The sequence below is a fragment of the Phyllostomus hastatus genome, unplaced genomic scaffold, assembly GCF_019186645.2.
Source record: "Phyllostomus hastatus isolate PE091 unplaced genomic scaffold, TTU_PhHast_1.1 phas_scaffold_60, whole genome shotgun sequence".
Classification (NCBI taxonomy): Eukaryota; Metazoa; Chordata; class Mammalia; order Chiroptera; family Phyllostomidae; genus Phyllostomus; species Phyllostomus hastatus.
This window is the reverse complement of record NW_025334038.1, coordinates 14,873,334-14,891,146: the sequence shown is the minus strand read 5'-3', so window position 1 is coordinate 14,891,146 and position 17,813 is coordinate 14,873,334. Positions and strand designations below refer to the sequence as shown.

Sequence of the window (17,813 nt, the reverse complement as noted above, 5' to 3'; positions counted from 1 at the left end):
AAGGGGACAGGTTTGCGTTTCTGGGACAATTTAATAAGAGGTTTTACTCTTAAAATGTAATAAAAGATTTTATATATGAAAAGCATAATGCCTGTAAAGATTTAATTGACATATACAAATGATGGTAGAATGAATGCGAAGGTTTGAAATAGGGTATTCCAAATCTCAGAAGTTACCTGATCAGAATGTTCGCTCATATTTTTTATATGCTGAAATCTGACATTCTTCACTTTGACCAGGTGAATTATTTAAACCAATTGTTTTAATTGGTTCAGTTTATTGGAACTGCATTCGGGTGGTAAATGAACAGTATGAGAGATGTTGGTAAGAGTTGTCCTTGGGTAAAATGGACAGAAAATGAGAGGATAGAAATGTCTGGCATTATTTATAACTATAGTGCTGTGCCTTATTAAGGCAACTCTTTCATGGAAGCTAGTTTGGATTGTGAAAAGAATTTTGCTATTGATGGTTTTGAAACAGCTATTCTCATAGTAGATCCAGTCACTAAATGCATTTTTAATATGTGGGAATACCTAGAGATTTTTGTGTGTGTTTGTCAACAGACCTGATCCAAGGTCACTGGACAGTGTGGGAAATCAGAATTTAGACATGACTAGATATAAATACAGAATATGAGGACTAACGACAAGGCTAGGTTTCAGAGCAAGGAGATTAAGAACATCAGAACAGCAGGTTTGTATCAGAAGCGGCAAGAACCAATTGAATCCATCAAGATCCCAGGTGACTAAATGGGAATGAGCAGTAGGTTGCTGAGGACAGGGGAGTCTGGAAGGTAGAGGTAAGAGGGAGGTGAAAGGAGAAAGCTCTTGTGAACACCTTGCTCATTAGGAACGTATCCCTTTCTTATTCTCCCACTGCTCCCTTTTCAAACCCAGCCCTGGTATCTTGTGAGGATGGCTGATTGTGGCTGGAAAGGAGCTGTGGATGTCGGAGCACAGCTTATCGGTCCTGGGAGATTGCCACGGCTTTCCTTTGCCAGGAGTTTCTCTATGCAGAGTGTTGTCATTATGTTATGATTTCTGACTTGCTATTGAGGTTCTTGCTTGGCATAACAAGTAAAGATCTAGCTTTAAATAAAACCTATAAGCAGGTTTAAAATATGTGTTTCCTTTTACTGTGGTAAGAGAAATATCTCCTTTTCCCCAATTTAAAGACAGTTTTGCTACAATGTCACTAGCTACATTTATTGCTGGAGGCTTTGGGGCAACCTAATGTTTTTATCTTGTCACATTATAATAAAATTGCTATTCATGAAGCACAAGCCTATGATTTCACACCCCCGCTTTAAAAACATCTTTTCAGGAAGGACAGAACACAGGCCCCCCACCCCTGATACCAGGCCTAGGGCAGCAGGGAGCACAAGGTCGCATCCCCCCTCTTAACCCTGGACAAGGACCTGGCCCTAACAAAGGTAAATATCTGTTTGGCTGAATAAGAGATTGTATTTTACCACTTTTGGGTAAATCTTACAATAAATAGTTATATTGGTAAATAATTGAATAGAATGATCATTTGCATCTCTAGGAAAATAAGAGCACAGCCACTGCAGGTAACAGCTTTGTCTTATGTTGCTTTCATTCATAAATTTGCTTTAGTTAGCCATAAATGCTGCCGGAGGGAATAAGCTCCTCACTACTGGATGCTGGTGGTAAGACACTTGGATAGCCCCCAGCAACATGGCCTGGCCCTGGTGGCCTTGTCTGTTTGCAGGAATGGGAGTGAGGCCAGTGCTCACCTATTGCAAGTGCGTTTTGCAGCAGCTGGAGAGCCGAACTGATTTGTAAATGTTTTGATGGGATAAAGAATTCAGAGATTGTAACAGTGTTTTTAGTACCACCCCATCCTCCCCTAAAGTTGTATCAGGTTTTGAGTTATGTAGCTAGTTACATTGTCCTGTACCATTTTAAAAGAAGAGAGCACATGGAAAGCACAGAGATGAGGAAATTAAGAGTTAATTTTAGGAGTTGAAAGAGTACACACTGGGAACCAGAGTCCTAGTTCCCTAAAGGATTAAGTTCTCCTAGCATCCCCTCACACCCACATGAAGAGCTCAAACTTCCTACAGTAGCAAGTGGACTGCAGGCTGTTGGAGAATTAGGGGATAGATAAGGACTGTGAAGGGAGTGTGGATGTAGGGAAGTCAGGAGGTGGAGTTGTTATATCAGTGGCAGGACACAAACCAGAGAAAGTGAGTACTATGGAGATTGCATTTCAAGGAACTTCACTCCTTTTCATTTTAATTGGCTAAGCCCACAGCTCCCTGTAGTACACCTTAGGGTTCTTGCCTCATTTTATCAGATTAAGAAGAGTCCTTTTTATCATTTTTCAGCCCCAGGACTTTGGGAATTTAAAGCTTAGTGTTGAATGTATGTAAGGTGTTTGAGGTAGGGATAAAGGAATTAGAATAATATTTAATTTAATCCCACCTTATGGAAGTGGTAGCCAACAGGGGAAAAGAAATAACAAGCATCAAGAACCAAGCTTTGGAGTTTGGGGACGGACCCTAAGAAAGAAAAGTCTTTTATCCACAAGGTATAGCCATCAACAAACTGAGAGCCTGCCTCTCTTCCTCTCCCCTACCCTATGTCTGTCTCCATCTATTTCCCTCTCCTTGTTCTTCCCCTTTTCTCTTTCTCTTTCACTTTCTCTCCCTCTCCTCTTTTTCTCTTTTTTCTTTCTTTCTTCCTTCCTCCTCTCTTTTTCCTCCCAGGGACCAAAGGGAGAAGGGAGAGCCGAGAAAGGGGCCCTGCCATCCCCTACTGGATTAACCAGCGCTGCCGCCCCATCACCGGTGGCCACATTCCTTCTAATTTCTAGTGGTGGGTTTCTTTTCTTGGATGAGCAGGGTACTTTTAAACAGATAGAGGTAATGGGAGGATTAATATACATAGGTAAGTCCAAATGGAATAATGATCAGTATCCTCAGGTCACATGTCTGCTGTATCTAAGGTCACATCAAGTTCAAACAACATAATGTCAGAGATAAGCCATTAGCTGCATGAATACACTGAGAGATGAGGATCCTATCTCCTATAAGGAAACAGACCTAGGATATTTGCAAACTGAGCATGGAGAGGACTGGTTTCATGGAAGAGAGGAAAGAACCCTTCATATGGTCTATTTTTACGCTCAGATATCCAAGTTTTTTATACATGTTTGAATAATGAGTGGGTTTTAAATAGCCAAGAGAAATGAGCAGAAATGAAGGAGGAAGGATATTGGAAGGGTAAGAATTATGGTTGCCTGTGATACCAGGAAACCAAATTCAAAGAGTAAACGTCATGAGCAGTGCAGGTGGAGGACATACATTGAAGTACAATACTTTGTTGTTTCAGAGGCAGAGTGTCCCTTTGTATCCACTTACTAGAAGTGTTTTAAATTGTATGTTGACAGAAAATTAGTATTCATTTATAATAGCTGAAGTAGTTCAGGATCCAGGAAAACATCCCTTCAATGTTAGAAGGTGAACTAAGCCATTAGCTGCATGAATACACTGAGAGGTGAGGGTCCCATCACAAGTTTAATTAGTCTTTTTTCATTTTTACTCAGTAGTTTTAATATATTACATATGTTCAAATATTTTTAAAAAATCTTTAGTGAGTTTCCAAACACTTTGTAAGGAATGGTAATGATACTATAGATGAGGAATATCAGTCATAGAAAAGGGCAGAAAAAATGTTCATATAAACTTAAAACTGATGTATAGTGAGGTTGTTTGGTTACCAAGCAGTTATAAGATAAGCCTATGGTTCTGTATGCCTTACAGAAGATTTTGTTAAGAATCAAAGTGTGAGTTAACAAATCAAGTTAAATGAACTATAGGTTAAAGGAGTGACATCATAGATGGTGGCAGGTAGCCCAGTGTTGTAATGGGCTTTGCAGGCCCTTCCTTGTAAGTGTGGGGCTGGGTGGCAGGGGTAGTGCCTGGCTTGGCTTTGTGGCCTGCACTGTGCATTTTCTTCTGTCTCCCTGGGTGTGGAGCAGGTGGGCAGAACCAAGTCACTGAAAGAATTAGGGTAGGGGAGGGAAGCTCAATCTTATTCCTGTGAGGCTTTCTTATATTTTCTAAATTAATCACTATACTATAAGGTGGGTGCATTTGAGATTAGTAATTTGTCCTAGGTCAAGTTCCTTAACTCTAGTGAGTGATGAAGTGGAAATCTTTACCATAAAACCCTAGTTCTGTTCATTTTATAATGCCTTAGAGACATTTGTCTCCTAGTATGTTGAGAACCAAGGAGGGAAAACATTCTAAATAAAAGAGTGCCTTCTAAAACATGATGCTGAAAACCAGACTTGTGTTGGCAGAATTCCTGGAAGACATGGTAAAAGCAGCTTTGTTTCCCATAGGTGACTCACGGGGCCCTCCAAACCATCACATGGGCCCACTGTCAGAGAGGCGGCATGAGCAGAGCAGTGGCCCTGAACATGGTCCAGACAGGGGACCTTTCCGGGGCGGCCAGGACTGCAGGGGTCCCCCTGATAGGCGTGGCCCTCACCCTGACTTCCCTGATGACTTCAACAGACCAGATGACTTCCATCCTGACAAGCGCTTTGGCCACCGATTACGTGAATTTGAGGGGCGAGGAGGACCTTTACCACAAGAAGAGAAGTGGAGGCGAGGGGGCCCCGGGCCTCCGTTTCCTCCTGATCACAGGGAATTCAGCGAGGGGGATGGCCGGGGCTCAGCCCGGGGCCCTCCGGGTACATGGGAAGGCCGCAGACCTGGAGATGAGCGATTTCCCCGGGATCCTGAGGACCCACGTTTTCGAGGGCGCAGAGAAGAAAGGTGGGGCAGATACTTTGTGGGTCTATTTCTTCTTCCCTGGAGCTTTTTATCTTTTCTTTCTCCACAAAGTCCCTTTTCTTTTTCACTTCACTTCTAGCCCTACCCTCTTTGTGTTTCCCAGTTAGACTTTAAAAAATATATATGCTTTTTAACATTTATGTATTTCTTTTGTCTTTATAATTTAAAAATCATTTTTTGCTTATCTTTTGGTTGTTTTAAAGTGATAGGAATATACTATACTATACTATAGACTGTATACTATAAAGTTTCTTGGATCTGATTAGAAATCACCAGGTTCTCTTGATTAGAATGATGAAATCATATAGCTATTTAGATTAAGAATGAAGAAATTGTTAAATAGTTTTTGTGAAATTGTCTAAAGACCCTAACAAAATGAAATCAAACTGAAAAATAATCTTGCTGTTAAAGTAGGTCAAGGTTAGGCTTAAACACTCCACTTGCTCAGTGTAAAAACAGAATACAAGAAATATGGAGGAAAAAAACAAACAAAAAATATCTAGTAAAAACAAGAATTAGTGAAATTACAAGTGAAACTCAATATTCAGTGATGATAATTGAGTATTTATTGTGTGCTAGATGGCCCCACTTAATTGTTACAGTGAACTATGAGATAGATGTTACTGTGAGCATTTTACAGATGAGGAATCACAGCGCCCATACTGTTCGGCACTCTTGCCTTCACCACTTCAGTGTTCCCTCCCATGTCTTTTCCCATCACAGCTCTCACTAGTGTTAGTAGGTTGACTGAGTTAAGGATTGGCAATTCCCATCCTCATGGGATGTGTTAGAAGAGAGTGGCTATTAAAAGGGCCATGAGGGTGAAGAGAGGGTTAAGGAAGCAGCTATCAGAATGGAGTTTTGAAAAAATTTAAGGGGTCCCAATTTTCATAAGGGCCTTTCTTTATGATACCCAGTATTCACTCTGAAATAGCTTTTTATGTCTGCACGTGCCTCATTTCCAATGGCTTTGGCATCAGCCTGACTTTAATTGATTTCTTGAGTCCCTGCATCTTGTGCAAAGGCTCAGATTTTACTAAGCCTTAATTTGTATTATATTTCATCTCTTGATAACAGTCTCACAGCCAAAACTCGTATGCTTTACAGCTTTGTGCTGCTCTTTAGATATGGCAGTTGTTCCTTTTGTGTATGCTGTTTCCTCTGCCTGGGACTCAGTTTCACAGATGTTTGTGGACCCAGTTAGTTCTTTCCTCCTGTATACCCAGTTCCCTTAAACTGCTTTCTATTTCTTCATAGCACTCAGTGTTGTGTGACACTAAGTAATATATTTATTTCTTTATAACCCATATCTCCCAGAAGCACCATACCTTTTGAAGGGCAGGGGCTTTGTTCATCCACCACTGTGTCCTCAGGACCTAGAGCAGTAGTGTTGTCATAGTAGGTGCTCAGTAACTTGAATAAATGAATCTGTTCAATAAGGAGAGGCATTTGAGAGAGGTCAGTCTATTAGGAGCTCAGGCTGCCATAACCAAATACCGTAGACTGAGTGGCTTAAACAATAGAAACCTGTTGGGTTGGCCAAAAAGTTTTATGCTTATGAAAGATACATTATAAAAGGTACATTTAAAATACATTTTACAGATGGGGGATCACAATGAAAACATTAATTTTCACCAGTACCTATCGATTTGGATATTTTGAGTATGTCAGCTGTCTCCCACTATTGGCTTCTAGTGGGCAGAGGCTAGGCGGTGCTGCTAAACACCTCTAATGCATAAGACAGCCCCACAGCAAAGAATTATTTGGTCAAAATGTCAGTAGTACCAAGAAACTTCACAAACCACCTTTGACACGTTCAATCATACACAGCATCTTCTCCATATACTGTACAAATCTTCTTTTTCTTTTGCATTTCAAGTGTGTTTTTACCTTTCTTTAAGTAATAAAGCATAGTATGCTGAAAATATTGTGTGTTTTCTTCCATCTTCAATATTAAAATGGCTGCACAAAAATTCACCAATTTTGATAAGATTTTTTTAAATGCACCTTGGTATAACAGCTGTCACGATACAATCTAACAAAATTGTTTCAAATGAAGTGAAAGACAATTAAGCCCTACCACAGCCATCATATGGGAAAAACCATAATGGACTTTTTGGCTAGCCCAATATTTTCTCACAGTTCTGGAGGCTGGAAGTTCCAGATCATGATCCAGCAGGATGGGTTTCTGGTGAGACTTCTCTTCCTAGCTTGCAGTCACCTTCTCCCTGTGTCCTCACATGGAAGAGGGAGAGAGAAACCTCACCCTGGTATTCCTTCTTACAGGGACACTAATCCCATCATGATGGCTGCACTCCAATAATCTCATCTAACTCTAATTGCCTTTCAAAGGCCCACCTCCAAATAGCATATTGGGGTTAGGCTTCAACATATGAATTATGTGGGGGGACATAAACATTTAGACCATAACAGGAGCTGTTTTCTAATTAGGGCAACTTAGATTCTCTCTCTCCCCTTTTGCACCAAAGAAGAGTGCTGCTGTGTTTGGGGCTTCTGCCCTGATTCTGTCTCAGGAAATCATTGCCCTCTACTTTCACTCTTCCTGTTCCACTCATCTCCTGGCAACTTCACCCTCACTGTACATTGTTGTTTAGCTAGTGTTCTGGTCACACCTTTATTTTCAGGACCATGATTCATAAGTTACCTTAGGGCCAAAAAAGTTATTAAAAAGATAGCTGAGTGGTGGAGTAGAAAAGGGGAAGATCTTTTTACAGTAAAACATCAAGTGATAAATGTAGGAGGAGTGGCAGAATTAGAAAATCACTTCTTTTATAGCAATTAATGTCATAGTTGATTCAGGCAAGGATCACTAGTGGATGCTAAAACCATTGGGTAAAAGATTGTGGGGAAACAGGTGAGTCTCACATCCCACAGATAACTTAATTGCAAAGGAGAAAATGTGTCTTTGCAATAGTGAAATTTGGTCGCCACCCACTAGTACATCATAAAAAAATGAGACAAATTGGTGTCACTTAGAAGGTATAAGTAGTTTGGTCAAGAATGAGGAAACAATCAGAAAAATTCAAATTGTGTTCTATTCTATAAAACACATGGATAGATCTCTCAAAAACGTCAAGATCACAAAAGATAAAATATGGGAGGGTGACTGTTCTAAACTACAGTAGAGCAGAGAGATGTGACTACCCAATAACAGTGTGTGGTTATGATTGAAATCTTTATTTTAAAACAAATGTAAAGGACATTTTGAGGACAACTGGAGAAAATTGAATGAGACTATAGAATAAATATTACATGTTAGGTTAGTAATAGTATTACTACATAGGAGAAATGGTGTTCTTAGAAGAAACATACTGAAGTATTCAGGGCTAAAGCATCACATTCCAGCTGAGTTTAGAATGGTTTAGAAATGAATTTGGAAACAATAGAATAAAGAGTACACACAGCACATGTGCAAAAAAGAACTGATTAGGTAAAGGATATATGAGCTTGTTCTGTTTTTTCAACTTTACTGTAAATTGTGAAATTTTCAAAACAAAATGGACTAAACAATAATTGAATGGAAACATGAAAAAGTAGAAGGCCTGGCCCGAAAGAAAGCCATGGACATGTGGCCCATGCATACTAGTCTTGTGCCCCTACCACCTTCTGACCCTTTCCCCACTTTCTGTGGTCTGTTGATGCTCTTTTGCTGGCAGGCCCTTATTCTGTTTCCCACAGGCTGCCTCTGCTTCCACAACACTCTGGGCTGGTTTGACTTCCCTGGTCCAGAATTCTTGAGAGACAGTGAAGTTGTTCACCTGCCAGGGCACCAGCCTGTTCTTACGCTGCATGCCTACCTGTACATCAGTCAGCTTTGGGATGGGCCCATTGGGGAAGTCCATAGTCACCCCTGAGTAGAGACTGTGGGGTGGGCCAGGGCAGATGGTAGGATAGATGCCCCAGAGCAAGTCTAGTACATTTGGCAGACATGAATCTATACTCCCCTTTTTTTTATGATACAAGTATTCATTATAAAAATTTAAATGATAATGAAAACCTTTGGGAGGCAGTGGTAAAGAGCCTGGGCTGAGGGGCAGGACTGGCTGAGTTCAGATGTGAACACTTAGGTGTGTTCTTAAATAAGTGACTTAACCTCTCTGTGCCTTGTTATACTCATGGGTAGAAGAGAGTTAGTCATGGTAGTAGTTTCATATGGTGGTTATGAGCATGAAATGACTGAATAATACATTTAAGGCACTTGACATATTAGCACTTAAAAAATGCTCACTACTATTTTTCCTAAAAGCCTGAAAGAAAATGAAAATAATCCTACATTCTGATATGTTTACTTCCTGCCTGTTTTTGCCTGTATATTGGGATTGTAAAATGTATACTTCAAACAATGTACAATTTTACCTTGTTTTGCACCCATTTAACGCATCATATTTTTTATATGCTTCTTTGAAACATGAACTTAGAGCTAGAAGGTGTTTCATTGGGTGGACATTCTGCTGTGTTTTTTCACAGCTTCAGAAGAGGAGCCCCCCCAAGACATGAAGGCCGAGCTCCCCCAAGAAGCAGGGATGGTTTTCCGGGTCCTGAAGACTTTGGTCCAGAGGAGAGTTTTGATGCTTCTGATGAAGCTGCCCGCGGAAGAGATCTCCGAGGACGAGGCAGAGGTGCCCCACGAGGTATGCTCTAAGGACACTGGCTCTGGGAAGAGCAGAGATGGAGAGGTAAATGTTTGGGAGCACACATGAAATAGTCTATTTTGCTCCATTGTGTAGGAGGAAGGAAGGGTTTACTTCCCACTCCTGATGAGTTCCCCCGTTTTGAAGGAGGACGGAAACCAGACTCCTGGGATGGAAACAGAGAGCCAGGTAAGAAAGAATTGCCTGTAGCTTATGGTAACTCAAGACAAATAGTTTAAGGACCCCTCGGGGCCTGAGACCCTCTTCCAGGTCCACCAGCTCCTCTTTTTTCCAACTCACTGTCCACTTGAGGATGGACTGTTTCATAGCCTTCACCCAACAGCATTCTATCACAGGAGATTAGAGATTGAATGCAGAAACAGATGGCAGAATCCAGCTTTCTTTCTCATTTCTCTATAAATGAGGCAGGCATTTATTTATAAAGGGATTTATATAAATATGAAACAATAGCATTCTTTTCACTGAAGTGTGTTGTTTTTGGAAAATGTAGTGAAGGGAATTAGTTTTCTCAGTCTTAATTGCCAATATGGCAAATATTATTAGATATGACTCTCATAAATGAAGTATCTTTGGGTAGCTCAGTAACTCTTAAGTTACTCTTTGAGTTACTGAGCACCCCAAAGAACTTCTGGGATTAAAAAGTTTGATATCCACTTTTCTGGACCTTACCTGCCTTTTACTTGAAGTGGTATGTTGATATCTAATCTTGACTTGTTTAATGTATTCATGGTATGACTTATTACCTGGCAGGTATTCAACAAGTGAGTATTTCTAGCATGAATGATTGTTGGTTCTCAAGTTGCTATTTATTCTTAACAATATAATTTCTGTCTGCTGTAGGTCACACTCTAATACAATGAGACTGTCAGATTCTTAGCTTTGTCCATCTGTGTTTCTCTTTCAGGACCAGGTCATGAACATTTTCGTGATGCTCCCCGCCCGGATCATCCCCCTCATGATGGTCATTCCCCAGCTGGCAGAGAACGATCGTCTTCCCTCCAAGGCATGGACATGGCATCCCTGCCACCCCGAAAGCGCCCCTGGCATGATGGACCAGGGACCTCTGAACACAGAGAAATGGAAGTCCCAGGGGGTCCTTCTGAGGATCGAGGAGGCAAAGGTAAGTGGAGGCCAGTGATTCCAGTTCTGAGAACTGTGGATGCCATAGACCTGCCAAGAAGGCTACAGGGGACACTGGAGGTCTTATCTCCAGGCCAGCCCCATCCCAGGGTATGCCTGTTCCACCTGTCCCCTACTAGGGTGTCAAGGGTCCTTTCTCCATTTCTACTCTCCAGGGCTTATGCTGTGTAAAGGCACATTGTGGTACAAGTGCAGTTTGCTTGGGCTTACCCCACATCCAGTCAGAGCTCCCCCTTGTGACTACAAGCTCAGTGTCCACTTCATTTCAAGAATCTCTGCTTTATTCAAATTCAGCTCTTTGTCAGGGTGCCCAGCACAGTCTCTGCTGATGGTACTTTCTGTGAGACTCCAACCTGGCAAATGTGCTCCACTGATGGCTGCTCTGAGCCCTGGAGGGTCTCATCAGTGGCAAATGGAAGCGCCCTCTTCCAGGTTTGTGGGGGTTTTTTTTAGCATGGGCCTGGAAGGAACATTATATGTACCCACAGTCACAAACACTTTGGGGAACATTGTCTGGAAACAGTTGTTTTCAGGCGGTGGCAATAAGAGTATTTCTAAATCTTGAGACTGGATCTTTATTTTAGTTGCAGCACTTTTAGGCAGGAGCTGTAGCCTATGTGCTATGGTTTTGGAGGCTGCTTGAACAACTGCCCATGGGCCCCAACTTGGGCCCACTCCCCAGTTAGCCCGAGTCCCTGACAAAGTTCTGGCTTTTGTTCTTGACAGTTGTTTGGTTCTTCTCAGAAAAAGCCCCTCAGAAATTATCTCATGTCACCAAGAGATCTATCTCCCCATCCAAGCAGATTTTGTTGCTGGTCTGTTTGGGCACTCAGGACACATTTGTGGGTCCTCGACTGCAGCCACATGGCATGGAAATTACATACCAGCTGATGACTTCTTTGCCCTTACACCTTCTGATGGGCCTAGGCTTCACTTTGTAAGAAAAGAAGCCAAAATTATTCATTGGGCTAGCTTTCCTAACCTCTTTGTCTTAACTGGATTCAATTCCATTAAAAATTTTAAGACAAAATAATGTTTTCAATAATCTGATAATGCATTATGGGGGATGTAGCCAAATCCTGTCATCTCATGAGAAAAAAATGTTTTTAAATGAGAATTTTAAAAAGTAAAGTTTGTGTCCAAATCTGGAACAAATAAAACTGTCCCTGGGAGAAATCATTCTAAAAGCTAATGTTTTTTTCTACACTTTTGTTTTTCGAGAAATATATTATTTCACTATTTAAAAGGAAATCAAAAGTACCACAGTTGTGGAGTAAGCAAACACTTGTTTTACTTATAATTACCATCATCATAGTTGCTTCCAAAGTTTAAGTTAGTGCTTTTTAGGCCTTCCCTCAAAATACCTCTGATGGCTAGGAGGGTGAAGATACACCTCCCATAGATTAATGACCTAGTGTATCCATGACTTCTAGAAGGTGCTCCATCTTTATCTTTTGGCTTCTGGTTGTCTCTGTCATAAAGCCTTGGGGAACATGTCTAGTTGTTGTGGAGGAGCATGGCTACAAGCCAGGATGGGAATGAGACAGTGGTCAGGAAGACGGCGAAGGCACTTTTTGTGCTTCAAATACTAGTGTCAGAACTTTGTACTACAGAAAGACCCAGAAGTGTTCTACTGTCATCACAGAATAAAAGTTTGTACCAGGAGTTAGCAAGAGTCTCTGATATAAAAAAGTCACATGTGAAATCAATGTTTCCTTTCAGGCCGAGGGGGCCCAGGACCTTCCCAAAGAGTGCCAAAGTCTGGGCGTTCCAGCTCCTTGGATGGAGATCACCATGATGGATACCACAGAGATGAACCTTTTGGGGGCCCTCCAGGCAGTGGTACCCCTTCTAGAGGGGTCCGGAGTGGCAATAACTGGGGTAGAGGGAGTAACATGAACTCTGGCCCACCAAGGCGAGGAGCTTCAAGGGGTGGTGGAAGGGGTCGGTAGAAGGTGGGAATGAGTACTCCTTGGCATCTCTGGACAGTATTTAATAACTTCTTGTGGACTTAACAAGAGAAACAAAAGGAAACCTGCACCTTGTAGCCCTGAACTCTTATTCTGGGGCAGCTGAATTCCAGGAGCCCCTAATGAGGTCTTCAAGATGAAGAGACTGCTGCTGGTCACCCAGAGTAGCTGGCCTTTTGTCCTGTACACCCTCACTGCCCCAGCTCCTACATTGTTTTGTGAAGATAGAAGCTGGAGTTTTTTTTTTGTTGTTGTTGTTTTTTTTATCAGGAGACAAGAAGCACCTCCTCCACAAATTTAAGTTGATGTCCAATTGGAAATTTGTTTCTATATGTACAGTTTGTCAGAAAAAACATTGTTTTTGTATGAATACAGAATGTGATTTATGCAAGAATTAACAGAAAACAACTAGTTGTGAAGTGCTTGCCTTAAGGAAATTCTTAGTTTCTATTGCATCCAGTCTGTTGAAGGGTATACAATTAGTGCTTATGCTTGTAAGCAAACTTGATGAAATCTCTTAAGTCAGGGGTGTCCAACTTTTTGGCTTCTCTGTGCCACACTGGAAGAAGAGTTGTCTTGGGCCACACATTAAATACACTGCAACATGTAATCACAAAAAGATCTCAATGTTTTAAGTAAATTTACGACTTTTGTGTTGGGCTGCATTCACAGCCAACCTGGGCCACATGCAGCTCAGGCTGCTGGTTGGACACCCCTGCCTAAGTCATCTAAATTAATTACATCTGTGAACTTTTTGCTCTGGCAGATGGAGAAGTACACTCCAAGAAAAAATTATTCTGGTTATCCAAGTAGGGGTTCTCCCATAGGTACATCTGGTAATCACCTTAGACTTGAATTGCCTTTGTTCTGACTAGAGGAATTTGATGCAAGCCAGATATTAATATGTATCCTTTTGACTACTGTAAGTCAATTTTCACAAACTTTAAATTGAAGACTGGAACAAAATGTTTGAAACAATTTTGCAAAACTTCAGTAATTTCTTTCTTCCTCTAATATTAGCTCTGTGAAAATACCCACCTTTAAAGCAGAAGATAGGCCTAACCTAAAGTAAACCAGGAAGTTCTTGTCTACACATATTACTTTAGTTTTAAATACAACATTTGGCTCAGTTTGGATTGGGTGCCAAAAGTTCAGTTTGAGGTAACTCCATAAAACTCTCTATACTGATCCTTACCTTTTTTTTTAATAGGGAGAAAGCTTTTATTATTCAAAGGAAGTCCATAGTGTCCCTAACACTGCCAGTTTCAGTTTCACATTAGAGACAAGTCTGCTTGGCACACTTAGCACTGGAAGTCTCAGTAGTTGCTTAGAAAAAAAATCCCTTTTCTAAGGGATAGTTGGACTTTATGTAAAAAACCTAACTGGCTCTCTATTAATGTAAAAAAATGGTAAAAGCTAAGTTATTTCTGCAGAGAGAAAAGCAATAATCATGTTGCTTTTTGGGTGTTAGAACCTATAAACTACAAATGAATAATTTTCACTTTATTTTGAAATTAAAGACATCTTAATTATTAGCACTTCTGTAAACATGATTAGGAAGCTCAACATTGCTTTAGGTGTGTGGATGTTGTTTATTAGCCCTCAACTGATAGATCTTAAAAAGAAGATGTCATTAATTCTGAAGCTGAGAAGGGATTCAGAGACCAAACCCTGATCAAAATTAGGCTCCTTTATGAGATTTATTTGGTAAGAAACTTTATCATCTTAACATTTTAGGATTTGACTTTAAAACATAGTACCTCAGTAAGCAGATAACTATCACATTTTGAATATGAATTCATTTAGAAAAAAGTGAAACCTCTACATTATATATTTATGAAATACTTAAGAGATACACATTTTAAAACATCACTGTCAAAATATGTTGTGCTTTGGATTTTATAAAAGCTAGATTTTCAGTGTTGAATTCTTGAGAAAATGTTGGGAATACAATTTTTAGAAGTAACATCAACATAAAAATGTGCTAAAATGATAAAATCTTCAGTTCTGCAAGTTCTAAAGAAATTTAGAATTAAGAGATTTAACTAGGGGGTAGAAAGAGCAGCCAATTGCACAAGACTTTTCAGTTAAATAAATCACTCCCTGAAAACAGCATTTGCTTTTACAAACACCCTCTTGGTTTTTCCTTTTGAGGGCAGTAACCATATTTACTGGTCCAGGAAGAAGGCAGTATTTTTAAAGAACACTATGGGAGGTGGGTGCATGAAGTAGCCTGTAAGCCTCCCGTGGATGTTGGTCACTGTAGTACCCATCAGGACCTAATACATTTTGAGGCTGAATGAAGAGGCAGTGTTCTACTGCTGCCTGACATACTATTTAAGCAATACTGGACTCCAGCTCCAGAGAACAATTTTCAAATTGTGCAGTCCAATTCTGTCCAATTACAGAAAAGTGGTTCTCAAACTTAGCTGAAAATGGGTGATTGAATAGATCTGAGGTTTGGCTCTTCAAGTAATTTTGATGTGAACTGAGAACAAATAAAACAATTTTAAAATTCTAAATAGATTTTAAATTCTAGTTAATATATAACTAGTGACAACACATAAAGTGTTATGGACTCATGAGAATATTCAGCCCATACTTTGTGGCAGTAAATTAGGGTGTGCAATCAAGTCATAAGTGCTGAATCTAAAAGAAGGAAATTTGGCAATTAGATATGAAAAGCATCTTACATTTTATTAGGATTGGCTTACAAGTTAGTTTAAAAAGCAGATAGTAAAATTAAGAATTTTGATTAGACTGGTTTCCATCAAACATGGAACTCTGGATGTAGAATTCTTTCTCCCAGGGGTCCGTCACCACAGTTCTATCCAGGAATCTCTCTGCACCTTACTAGATACAGTGATTCTTGGGGCAGAACACGTCCTTTTAAGGTCTATCACTTGTTTTTGCTATCAATAAAGATTTTTAGGTCCATCGCTTTCATTATTAGTACAATTTTCCTCTAACTTTATAAGGCACAATATTTACGATTTCGCTAATAGAAAAAAAACGAGGTAAAGCCTTTTTAACTAAAATATTTACAAAAAGTCAGATGGCTAAATTTTATGTTTAAATCGGTACTATCATGGATTCACCTCACATTGAAAATAATTTTCAACAACCAAAGAAAACAAGCTGATATAAACTAAAACCTACCACTATATTTTTAATATAAGGTAAAAGAAAAATCTAAGAAAAGTCACAAGGGCAGCTAATTAGAGGCATTTTTTTAATACTGTGAGCTTACATTTACTGTGGTCTTACATTAACCACAGTTAATGCATAAGCAATTCATGTTTTACAGCATATCACCAACTCAATGACCAAGTCTCATTTTCAGAGCACAAGCTACCGAGTGTAGAAGAAAAAGCTGAAATTGATTTTTCGAAACTGCTCTTATCTGCCGCTCCGTGTCTACAGATTGGCTGGCACGGTGAAGGCGGTCTCTGCCTGCGTGGTCTGGGAGCTGGCAGCTGCGGTCCTCGGCTCAGGGCGCTGGCGCTGGCTTCTCAAACTGGTAGCGTTTTGGCAAGGCCACTACTGGAGCACATCCGCCCCAGCAGTAAGCGAAGTGCTGTGCCGGCGCCTCGAGGAAGCAGGTCAACCAAGGCAGCCAACAGCGCGGCCACCTGTGCGCAGGCGCCTAGTGCCGTGAGGAACGTACTGCGTAGGCCCAGCGCCGCGTACAGCGTAGCGCCCAGCGTAGCCACGTAGGACATCACAGCCCGCGAGGGCGCCTCCTCGCAACTCAGTAGACACCTGTACGCTGCCCCGCCCCGCAGCATCGTTCCTCCAGCCAGGGCTAACGCGGAGCCTAGCGACCAGAGTATCCCGAATTTGCGGGCGCGCAGCAGGAGCACGGGCACGTAGCACGCGGCCAGGCCGAAGCAGAGCGTGGCCAGTAGCAGACACACGCCGCTCGCCGCCAGCCGCTGCGCGCGCGTCACTTTGGGCAGACAAGTGAGGCCCGTCTCCGGCCCCGTGGTGCTCCGCGCCCACTTCCAGCGCAGGGCCAGCCACGCCCCTACTGTCCCGTCTTCCGCCTGGTTTTCCTCTGCCTTTTCCGCGGTGAGCAGCGGCTCTGTGGCCGCCTGTCCGCCCGCTTTCCCCTGCGCCAAGTAGTCCTGCAGTTCGCGGTGGATACCCGCCATCTTGGGCCGAGAGCTGCATTTCACTTCCGGTTCTGTGGTGACGGTAGCTGCTCACCGCTGTAGTTCGGCTGTGGCGCACGGGGTGGGGCCTGCAGCCCGCGCGGAAGACTGTAGTTAGCCCCGGGCCGACTCAGCTGTCTTTACACCCCTGGGCAGGAGGCCTGGCCTGCGCATCTGCATTTACTCTCCCAGCGCCGGATCTTGTTCCTTGGCGTGATTGTTGTTGCAGCCTGAGTAAATCACGTCAGCAACATTTAGTTGGTGGGGGTTGGTGTGGCTATAAAAGGATAGGTGAGGGACTCTTGATGAAACTATCGGTATCTTTATTTTTTTAATATAAATTTGAAGATATAATTGGCTTTATTAAATCATTTGTGATTTGGGCAGCATATCGTCTAGCAATCATAGAGGTGCTCCTGTACTGCTTGTATTTTGACCTTATGGATGTCAAGTAACCTGATTGTGTGCTATGTAGTTGTACAAGACATTACAATTGAGGAAACTGGGTCAAGAGTACATGAGGTCGTTGTATTTCTAAAACTATGCTAACTTGCGATTATGTCAGTAAGTGTAATTTTTTAAAGGTAAGACATGCAGGACTGGAAACGCAAACTGTAACAAGCTGCAGGCAGATCTGTTGAGAGTTTGGGTAAGTTGTATTTATTGGCAAGGAGTGGAAAGGCGGGAGAAGTCTAGCAGGAGGCTAAGTAGTAAAATTCATTGGCTTGTGTACAGGGAGAGCTTCTTGACAATGTTCATCGGTAGGAAGTACTTTTTGGTCTCTGTAGGTCAGATCTTTCCTGGAAATCACTTTCTCAGTTCTGAAGTTCTGTTTTCCTGAGGGCGCATGTGTGAAAGCCTCCTTTTCATATTCTCTGGTTCCATTTTAGATTGAAATCCTTTACTTGATAATAATGGTGATCATGCTGATCACTTACTGTGAGCAAAATCATTAAAATGGCTACTATAAAGAAAAAAGTTTTGATCAGATGTGGAGAAATCGGAATGCTTATACACTATTGGTAGGAGTATAAGATGGTACAGCTGC

At 41.5% G+C, this 17,813-nt stretch overlaps 2 protein-coding genes across 5 annotated transcripts in view; one reads left to right on the top strand and one right to left on the bottom strand.

Annotated features, from left to right (window-relative positions):
* The window catches only part of WDR33 (WD repeat domain 33), a 95,180-nt gene extending 80,047 nt beyond the window's left edge, over window positions 1-15,133 (top strand). Inside the window, exons 17-22 of one of the 4 annotated variants that reach the window (XM_045826045.1) lie at window positions 1,324-1,432; window positions 4,372-4,810; window positions 9,317-9,480; window positions 9,577-9,669; window positions 10,406-10,621; window positions 12,364-15,133. In XM_045826045.1, coding sequence (XP_045682001.1) covers window positions 1,324-1,432; window positions 4,372-4,810; window positions 9,317-9,480; window positions 9,577-9,669; window positions 10,406-10,621; window positions 12,364-12,593 — 1,251 coding nt within the window. In that variant the 3' untranslated portion in view covers window positions 12,594-15,133. Of the gene's footprint in view, window positions 1-1,323; window positions 1,433-2,731; window positions 2,854-4,371; window positions 4,811-9,316; window positions 9,481-9,576; window positions 9,670-10,405; window positions 10,622-10,946; window positions 11,065-12,363 lie in introns of those variants that run through there. The other 3 variants (XM_045826046.1, XM_045826047.1, XM_045826048.1) reach the window with 3 other exon arrangements.
* A 154-nt stretch (window positions 15,134-15,287) lies between these two features.
* SFT2D3 (SFT2 domain containing 3) lies at window positions 15,288-16,825 on the bottom strand. Its single transcript, XM_045826053.1, has one exon. It carries the CDS (start codon window positions 16,763-16,765, stop codon window positions 16,124-16,126), a length of 642 nt encoding a protein of 213 aa, XP_045682009.1. The 5' UTR covers window positions 16,766-16,825; the 3' UTR covers window positions 15,288-16,123.
* Between the last annotated feature and the right edge of the window lie 988 nt (window positions 16,826-17,813).